Raw genomic sequence first — 10242 nt, 5'->3', positions numbered from 1 at the left:
ACCATCCTTTCGTTTAAATCTCATGTCTGTCAGCAAAGTCACTAGTGCTCTAAATTGTTGTGCTATTTTGTTTCCCACCTTCTGTGTCTTACAGGACTTGGCTACGGGGAAGATGATTGGCTCGGGTGAACAACGTGGTGGTCTTTATTACATGACTCCGTTGCTGAAAGGACCTACCACACATCAAGTCTCACATCCCTCCACCTTGTGGCATATGCGACTTGGGCATCCATCTCCTTCTCGTCTTAAATTAGTTTCTCCCTTGCTATCCCCCAGTAATGTGTCTTTTGATAATAATTGTAGTGTTTGTCCCATGGCCAAACAAACAAGACTTCCATTTCCTTTAAGTTCAATATCAACTCATGCTCCTTTTGATTTATTACATTGTGATATATGGGGTCCTCACAAAGTTCCCACACATTCCGGAGCACGTTTTTTCCTTACCATTGTGGACGATTTTACTAGATGCACATGGGTTTTTTTGATGCACCATAAGCATAACACTCAATCTCTTTTAAAGTCATTTGTTGCTTTTGTTCGTACTCAATTTCATGCACACATTAAAACTATTAGGGTCGATAATGGGTCTGAATTTCTATCCATGAGAGATTTTTTTCACACAAATGGCATTGAGTATCAACATACTTGCGTTTACACTCCACAACAGAATGGAGTTGTTGAACGCAAACATCGACATATTATCACTGTAGCACGTGCTTTACTTTTCCAATCCAACCTAACCCTTTCCTTTTGGGGGGAGTGTGTTTTGACAGCAGTCTACCTAATTAACCGCCTTCCATCTCCATTGCTGTCCAACAAAACACCTTTTGAAATATTATACAATCGTCCCCCCTGCCTTGATCATTTAAAAGTTTTTGGTTGTCTTGCATATGCAACTGTTGTTCATCCTACTCAAAAATTTGATTCCAGAGCTCACCGTTGTGTCTTTATTGGCTACCCCACTGGTCAAAAAGGCTATAAACTTTATAATTTGGAGACCAAAAAATTCTTTGTCAGCCGTGATGTCAAATTTTCTGAAACCATCTTTCCTTTCTCTCTTCCACACATCTCACATTCACCACACTCGATTCCCATGCTTGACCCAGACTATCACACACCAAACACTACTCCTGCATCATCAGTCCAGCCCACCATTCCAGATACTAACATCTCACCTACCAGCTCACACCCATCAGACCATGCCACTTCACCTGCTCCAGATCTTAGCACCACCACGACCACACCCACTGAGCCTTCTCCAACTGACCAAGACATCATACTTGATGATCTTACACAACTCATACCCTCCCCTCGTCGCTCCACCCGTTCTACGAAACCACCAGCATGGCATAAAGACTACCACATGTCCAACCAAGTCACTCGCTCTACCTCAGGGCCTCGTCCTACACCAGGTACCAAATATCCTCTGTCTCATTTTCTTTCCTATTCTCGGTTTTCTTCTGCACATTGCTCCTTTCTCGCTACCATTACAGGTCACACCGAGCCCACCTCTTATGCTCAAGCTATCCTTGATCCACATTGGCAACAAGCAATGAATGCAGAGTTGGAAGCACTCCAACACAACCATACATGGCGTATGGTTCCTCTCCCTGATGGTCATAAACCGATAGGCTGCAAATGGGTCTACAAAATAAAGTACAAGTCTGATGGCACTATTGAGCGGTACAAGGCTCGTCTTGTTGCAAAAGGCTACACTCAAGTTGAGGGTGTGGATTATCAAGAGACATTCTCCCCAACAGCCAAGCTCACTACTCTGAGATGCCTCCTTACTGTTGCTGCTTCCCGTCATTGGTTTATCCATCAATTGGATGTTCAGAATGCTTTCCTCCATGGCGAATTACATGAAGAAGTATACATGCAGCCTCCTCCTGGACTTCGCCGACAGGGGGAGAATCTTGTATGTCGGCTCAACAAATCTCTTTATGGACTCAAACAAGCATCCCGAAACTGGTTTTCCACCTTTTCAAATACCATCCAGAAAGCTGGCTATCATCAATCAAAGGCAGATTATTCTCTTTTCACAAAGGCACAAGGTACCTCATTTACTGCAGTTCTTATCTATGTTGATGACATACTCCTCTCAGGAAATGATCTTCAAGAAATGGAGCGACTCAAGGCATTTCTTCTTAAACGCTTCCACATGAAAGACCTTGGAGATTTAAAGTACTTCTTGGGCATTGAATTCTCACGTTCCAAGAAAGGCATTTTTATGTCTCAAAGAAAATACGCACTTGACATCTTGCAAGATTCAGGGCTTCTGGGTGCTCGCCCGCATGCTTTTCCCATGGAACAAAATTTAACTCTCACTCTTACAGATGGAGCATTGTTGAAAGACCCAACTAGATATAGAAGGCTGGTCGGCAAACTAATTTATCTTACTGTCACAAGGCCGGATATAGTTTACCCTGTTCGAACATTGAGTCAATTCATGCATCAGCCTCGACAACCTCATTGGGATGCTGCCATACGAGTCCTCAGATACATTAAAGGTACTTCTGGTCAAGGATTGTTATTTTCTGTCAACAACAACCTTAACCTAAAAGCCTTTTGTGATTCTGATTGGGGAAGATGCCGTGAGACAAGGAGATCAGTTACAGGTTATTGCGTCTTCCTTGGAAATTCTCTCATCTCATGGAAATCTAAGAAACAAACAAATGTCTCTAGATCATCAGCAGAAGCCGAATATAGGGCAATGGCTAATACATGCTTAGAATTGACATGGCTGCGTTATATACTGCATGATCTAAAAGTTTCACAAGTGTATCCTACAACATTGTTTTGTGATAATCAGGCAGCTTTGCATATAGCGGAAAATCCTGTTTTCCATGAACGTACAAAGCACATTGACATTGATTGCCACATAGTCAGAGAAAAACTGCAAGCTGGAATGGTTCGTCCCTCATATGTACCTACACGCTTCCAACTAGCAGATATATTCACAAAAGCTTTGGGGAAAGATCAATTTCTGACACTACGAGACAAGTTGGGAGTTCACGATCTACACTCTCCAACTTGAGGGGGAGTATTGAGAATTATATTATAATCCCACTAAACATGGAATCCCACTAAACATGGAAACCTGTTTTTGAGGAATGTTTCACGGCTTTATTGTATGAGCATGTGCTCCACTTGTATATATGTTGTATAGATTATTGTTGAATCAATGAATCAAACCATCATTCAGTCATTTCTTAACACAATCAGCTTTGTCAGGTCAGACTCTTTCCTCTTTTTACTTGTAGTTCAAAATATTGGTCAATTTACATTTCATGAGTGTGTTTAATTTTTATGTCTTGAAACCATATAGTACCATGGTAGTGCAATATGATGTTTTTGAGATGATCATTTCATCCTCACTTTGACAAGTGATGTCTGTCAAAATTTAAATGGCAACATCGCAGTTAATCTGTAAACGGTAATACTTCATATAATTTAGATAGAACAGTACTTTATGCAATTAAAGAAAGAGACAAGAACTTAGGGAAATAGATAACTTCAAGCTAGGTTTTCTGCCTTTTTTTCTGATTCAGATAAAGCACTAACCATATTCTAAAGCAGTACACCTTTGTTTAGTTCAGCTTCTTGTGGTGTGGAGCTAGTTGCATCAGAGTATTAGATACCAAGTTGTTTCTAATACCTTGAGTGACAGAAGCATGTGAATTTTAATATACCATTCCATTATGGTTAGCTGTTTGTGGACTTATTTTGCAAGTTTAGAAAACGAACTCGAGGAAATTCTAATGCGATATACCATTTAAGCTTTGAGTTGCAAGTTCTAAGAGCAATATCATTTACATAGAATTGAAGAAAAAGCTAGGGTACAACAATTCCCTTCTCCTGCTCCTTGAATTCAAGGAATTTATTTTCTGTTACAACTGGGAAAACGATACCCTACTGATAAATATCTTTCTGTGTCTGCATTTTTATGAAGTCGCTTCTTATATATGGAAGCACAGTTGGAACTTGTTCTGCTGAGTAATCAATGGCATACTGGTTGGCTTGAGTAAACGTGAATGCATGTGTATCAATCCTCAAGCATCACGTGGTTTGCTCGCTATGTTTCCACAAAAGAAATTGAGGATATCAAACAAATAGTTCTTCTGGTCAACAGAATCTGTAGCTAACAATATTTAAGCTTTGAAAGTGGGATAGATAGGAAAGGACAAACCAGCTGCTGGTTCAGTTGGAATAGCTCTACCCAAATAATTGAAGAGAGATCTAGTACCTACATATACTTGCATTCAATGTCAAATTTGAGATAATCAAATTCATAACTTTCTAAGAAAGAACCAAATTCAATTAGAGGATGTCACGAAGTTTACTCAAGTAGCTAAACATGTAATTGTTTTTTATCATAAAAAGAAAAAAAAAACATGCAAGTGGGTGTCGGTGCAACCTTGGCCTTTAATTATTATTTCTTTTTCTTGTCCTTTTTGTTGGGTGGTTGGCTCACCCTCTGTTTCAGTGACTGTTTAGAAAAAGCACAAGTGCTGTGCTATTCTTGATGTACTTAGATGTTTGCATTCCTCTACTGTAATTGCTTCTTGAATCTGGATTCAGATGATCCTGAATGATTCTGTCATTGAATTTACTTCCATGTAAGTGCTTCCTGAATTGATAATGATTCATTTGGTTTTAGTGGATATGAATTCATCAATAAGACTTCTATCTGATCATTGACTAAACTGTAGCACTATTTTCTGCAGTGACTAGTGTTTCACAGGTGCCAAACTAGTTCCAGTTGTTTGCTTCAGTTTGGATTTGTTGCTAATTTAGTTTGGATTTGTTGCTAATTTAAGTGGAATCCGGTCAGGAAGGAACCAAGTCCATCATCTGAAGTTTCATGTAAGTGCTTTCTGACTTTGTAAATTAAGGGGAATAAGCATTTTCAATCAGACCATCCGGTAAATAATAGTGATCTAAACTAGATTCACTTAATTTATGCTGAGATTTTCACAAATTACATACTCCTTGATTGCTTGCTTCAAAAATTGAAGTTTTGATGTAAGTTTGTGACATATCGTGCAGATGCAGGCAAATCAAGTCTCCAGGTCTCTTAATATCGCCTAAGAAAATAAAAAAGAAAAAGAAAAAGAAGAGCAGAGGATTATGCTTCCATGAAAAGGTACTATATAATATTATGGAAGAGAAATGCTTATTATTTTTGTATTTTTCAACTTCAAAACACTAACAGGGTCTTTTCCCCATGACCAAAAAGACCTATATATCTAGGCTTGGAAGAAAAGGACTAAACCAACATGTATCCACCGGCACCTTATACAGAAATTGTTATCTGTTAATCCCTTCAATATTGGTTTGTTGGTAACAAAATTGGATCAAAACAGGTCTGGCCATCTGAACTTCCATGTAAGTGCTTCCTTCAAGAGGAAATCCATGTCATTTCATTTAAACTAATATGTGCATAAATCAATGAGACGTTCACATGGATGCTATGCCCCAGTCAACTAATTGCTAATCTCACTTTCTGAAGTTCTGAGTCTCTTGATAATTGATATACAGTGCTTCTTGGATCGCTTGCTTCTCTTCATTACACTCCTAAAGAGAAACTATGGGAGAGGCAGTTCTTGGGGCATTCCTTGGGGTGCTGCTAGAAAAGTTGGCACATGGTGAAGTCCTAAGCTACTTTGGACGTTTAAAGGGTGTAAACCAAAGGAAGCAGGAGAAATGGACTACCAAATTGACTGAAATTGAAGAGGTGCTGAATGATGCGGAACAAAAGCAACTAATGAAGCCGGGAGTGAAAATGTGGCTAAATGATCTCAGGGACTTGGCTTATGATTTGGAAGATGTATTGGACAAATTTTCTACCGAGCTGCTACAACGCTACGTCAAGCAGCAACAAGGGGCTACCACAAGTAAGTTATGGAGGCCATTTTCTGAAGCTAAGTTCAACTTCAACATGAACTTGGAAATCCAGGAGATAAATGATCGATTGCAAGAGATATCTCAACGGAAAGACCAATTTGGTTTAAATAAGACAGGGACATCATATGCCAAGGAGTGGAAAATGCCACCCAGTTCGTGTCAGCCAGATGGACCTGTGATTGGAAGAGAGAAGGACAAGATGAAGATTTTTGAATTTCTGTATAAAGAAGAGCCTTGCACTACCATGAATTTTCATGTAGTTGCCATTGTTGGTATGCCAGGAGTTGGGAAGACAACACTTGCAGGACATGTATTCAAAGAGGTTGCAGAGGAAAAGTTTGACCTAAAAGTATGGGTATCTGTGTCCGATGACTTCGACCTTGTAAGAGTGACAAAGGCAATTCTTGAATCAGTCAGAGATAAGCGTGTGAAGGAATTCAAAGAATTCAGCAGAGTTCAAGAAAATCTGAGCATGAAACTAGCAGGTAAAAAGTTCTTAATCGTTCTAGATGATGTTTGGAATACCTGTGTCTATGATCTATGGACAAAATTGCAGTCCCCTTTTCATGTTGGAGCACGAGGAAGTAAGATAATTGTGACAACACGTGATTCAAAGGTTGCAAAAATGATGAAAGCCACTAGAATTCATAATTTGGAGGGTATATCAAGTGACGATTGTTGGAAAGTCTTTGAGCAACATGCACCCTTGAACCTTAACAATGACATGCCCGTGGTTTCTGAGTCACTCAAGAAGAAAATTGTTGCAAAATGCAATGGATTGCCCTTGGCAGCAAGGACTCTTGGTGGTCTTCTATGTTCCAAAGAACGAGATGAATGGGAAGAAATTTTGAGCAACAAAATGTGGAGTCTATCAGATGAGAGTGGCATTCTCCCAGTATTAAAATTGAGCTATCATTACATCCCTTCAAACCTGAAGCGATGTTTTGCCTATTGTTCAATATTTCCTAGTGACTATGAATTTGGTGAGAAGCAATTGGTTCTTCTATGGATGGCAGAGGGTTTGGTTCAGAAACAACTGGAAGACAATAAAGAAATGGAAGATATAGGCAGTGATTGGTTTCAAGAGCTATTGTCTAGGTCATTATTTCAAAAATCAAGCAAGAACAATTCAAAGTACGTAATGCATGATCTTGTTACTGATTTGGCACGATGGGCAGCAGGAGAAATTTGCTTTAGATTGGAGGAAAAGTCGGATGAAAACATGCAATTTAAATGTTCTCCAAAAGTACGCCATTCATCTTACACTCGTGGTATGTATGATGGTGTTAGAATATTTGATGCCTACTCTCACCCAAAAGCTATACATCTGAGGACATTCCTACCACTTTCACTTTCAAGTACCACTCTTCATTCATATCTAGCCCCTAAGGTTACATTTTGTTTGCTGCCAAAGTTGCTCTGCTTACGGGTGCTCTCCTTGGCTGGTTATCGAATAACTGAGCTGCCAAATTCAATTGGGAAGTTGAAGTATCTGCGGTATCTTGATCTTTCTCACACAAGAATAATGAGTTTGCCAGAATCGACAAGCACGCTGTACAACTTGCAAACATTGATATTGGAAGGTTGCTATAAGTTGAAGGCACTACCTACAAACATGAGGAATCTAGTTAATTTGCGTCATCTCAACAATTCAGGTGTTTATTTATCGGAAGAAATGCCTCCACAGCTAGGTCAATTGACTAATCTGCAGACGTTGCCTAATTTTGCAGTTGGCAAAGGTAGTGGGTCAGGGGTAAGAGAGGTTGGATCCTTGTTGCATCTGCGAGGAACATTGCACCTATCAAGATTGGAGAATGTGACTGGTGTTGAGGATGCTAGAAATGCCAATTTAAATAGTAAGGAGAGGCTGGAATCCCTTTCACTAGAATGGTGTTGTTCAAATGTGTCCAGAGAAATTGCATCGATAGTGCTTCACATGTTACGACCTCACAGGAAGCTGAAAGAGCTCCGGATCAGTGGCTATGCCGGATCAAAATTTTCAACATGGATTGGAGATCCTTCATTCTCTAACATGGTGTTGATTAGATTACAAGGTTGTAAATATTGTCAATTCTTGCCACCACTTGGACAGTTGCCTTGTCTAAAAAAACTTCATATACAAAGAATGCCTGCAGTGGAAAGTGTTGGTCCTGAGTTTTATGGAGAAGGTAACTTGCCTTTTCAAGCCATGGAGACACTTACGTTTGAGAGTATGGAAAATTGGCAGAAATGGTCTCCTTGCCAACAAGATCTTGGAGTTGGTGTTTTCTCTTGCCTGAGACAGCTTTCCATCAGAAAATGCCCGAAATTGGCAGGTAGTTTACCGGAGAATGTTGATTCGTTAGCAACGCTTGAGATATCTGGTTGTGAAGAATTGGTGGTTTCAATGGGGAATTACAAACAACTTCGTGAAGCAAGCATCCAAAATTGCAAGAGGGTGGTGCATACAAATCCGGTTCAGTTTGACTTGCTAGAGTGGTTGTGTTTTTCAAATATTTCAGAGTTGGGAGTCCAAACAAAGGAGTTCGTGACAGGCTTGAAAAAGGTTAAATATTTGAAGGTTACTAGCTGTGAGAAGCTGACATCTTCCTTTAGGAACGAGAATAGATTATTGCAAAGCCTGATTTCTCTTGGCCATTTGCGTATCGAAGACAACTCTACCCTTGTGGAGAAGGTAGGAAAAGAAGCAGAGGAGTTGATGCAATTGCAAATAATGGGTTGCAAGCTCGAATATCTGCGGTTAGTGGAGTGTGGAAGTCTTTTGAAGGTACCAGAAGGATTGCATCACCTGACCTATCTTCAAGAGCTTCACATATATAGATGTTCAAGTCTAGTTTCTTTTGCAGATACCGGCTTGCCACCTTCTCTCAAAGTCATAAAGATTGATGGCTGCAAATCCCTGTTGAATTTTGCAAGATACCAGATTCCTTCAAGTCTAAGAAGAATAGAGATTTGGGATTGTGAGAATTTGAAATCATTTATAGAGAACGAGGGGGAGTTGGTAGTTGGTTCTTCTTCTCATTGTCTTGAGTTTTTGGAAATAAGGCAATGTCCATCTGTGGTGTCCTTATTATGCAAAGGCCAATTGCCCATGGAGCTTAAAAGCCTTATGATATCGGAATGTAGACAGCTAGAGTTAATAGCTGATAGGTTCCTCGATAACTCGTGCCAACTCGAAGAAATGGCCATCTGGGAGTGTCCAAATCTTAAATCCTTACCTGAGGGCATGTTTCACCTCACCAACCTTCGGTCTTTGATGATTGCGGGGTGTGAAAGTCTTGTTTCGTTCCCACTGAATGTGAGTGTCAGTGGGAGTGGGAGTTTGTCATTGCCAAGAAGAGCCACCTCCAAACTGAGAAACATCTTGATCCTTGACTGTCACAAAGTGGAGGTGGTAACCATGCTTAGAGAGATGCACAATAATCTCAACTCTCTTTGGGACTTGACAATTGATTACTGTGAAGGTTTGCCTTCCTTTCTAGAAGCACAAAAAGAGGGTTTTTCGCCCAACCTAACGTCTCTAACAATTTTGAAGGTCCGTAGTTGTAAGGCACTCTTGGAATCTCAAGGGTTGCACAGACTCACATCTCTAAGGAAGTTGTGGATCAGGGGTGAAAATGATCCTGATCTGTTGTTCTTTCCACCAGATGCTGAGAATGAGATGCTGCTCCCTAAGTCTCTCATTAAACTCCTCATTCAAGGCTTCCCAAATCTCAAGAAATTGAGCAAAGGCTTTCAATTTCTCACCTCTCTTAAATCTCTGTCAATAATCGAATGTCCAAAGCTAGCATCCATTCCAGAGGAGGGGCTGCCTCTTTCGCTTACGCATCTTAAGATTGCTGGGAGTCCTCTACTTGAAGAGAAATGCAAAGCAGGCAGTAAAGGACAATACTGCCCGAAAATATCCCACATCCCTTGCATAGATGTTCATGAGCAGGAGGCATTGGGATATAAGAGAGAATTCATCTTCAGGTAGTTCCTATTTCAGAGAGCAAACTTATATAAAACTTCTAGTGTGAATTTGCTCTTTTTAAGGATATAACTGGTTTTGGACATAATCTTAGTTTCGGTCAAACTTTATAATGTAGTTACTAGTCTGCAACATTTGACACCATGTCGATTAAGAGAACATATATATGCTCTAGCTTTTGGAAATTTTCCTCAGGGTTCTAATTTTATTTCGTTCCATCTGCAGTTCTTGAAGGATGCTTTCTGACCAAAAGGGACCAAGCTCTTCATCTTCTGCGGATATCCTTTGTTTCCTTACTTTCCTCAATGTAAGACTTGTTGACAGAGCAATTCAAATACATCGAAGAAGCCCAGTATTTTTCATTA

The 10242-nt window shown here is 39.9% G+C and overlaps 1 protein-coding gene across 4 annotated transcripts; it reads left to right on the top strand.

Moving 5' to 3' along the window:
• Positions 1 to 4343: 4343 nt before the first annotated feature.
• On the top strand, positions 4344 to 10242 carry LOC133743103 (putative disease resistance RPP13-like protein 1). 4 transcript variants are annotated; one of them, XM_062170886.1, is made up of 6 exons: positions 4344 to 4619; positions 4728 to 4866; positions 5050 to 5146; positions 5240 to 5388; positions 5542 to 9879; positions 10103 to 10242. In XM_062170886.1, exons 5-6 carry the CDS (start codon positions 5591 to 5593, stop codon positions 10107 to 10109), a joined length of 4296 nt encoding a protein of 1431 aa, XP_062026870.1. In that variant the 5' UTR covers positions 4344 to 4619; positions 4728 to 4866; positions 5050 to 5146; positions 5240 to 5388; positions 5542 to 5590; the 3' UTR covers positions 10110 to 10242. The 4 variants fall into 4 exon arrangements, with proteins under 4 accessions (XP_062026870.1, XP_062026871.1, XP_062026872.1 ...); XM_062170887.1 differs by having other exon boundaries at positions 5513 to 9879; XM_062170888.1 differs by lacking the exon at positions 5240 to 5388.

This window comes from Rosa rugosa, chromosome 4, assembly GCF_958449725.1.
Source record: "Rosa rugosa chromosome 4, drRosRugo1.1, whole genome shotgun sequence".
NCBI lineage: Eukaryota > Viridiplantae > Streptophyta > Magnoliopsida > Rosales > Rosaceae > Rosa > Rosa rugosa.
Note: the sequence above shows the minus strand (reverse complement) of the source record. Positions and strands in the feature narration are given on the sequence as shown.

Bases quoted from the DNA above. Each gene is read 5' to 3' on its own strand.
- LOC133743103 (XM_062170888.1), top strand. From the start codon at position 5,591: ATGGGAGAGGCAGTTCTTGGGGCATTCCTTGGGGTGCTGCTAGAAAAG.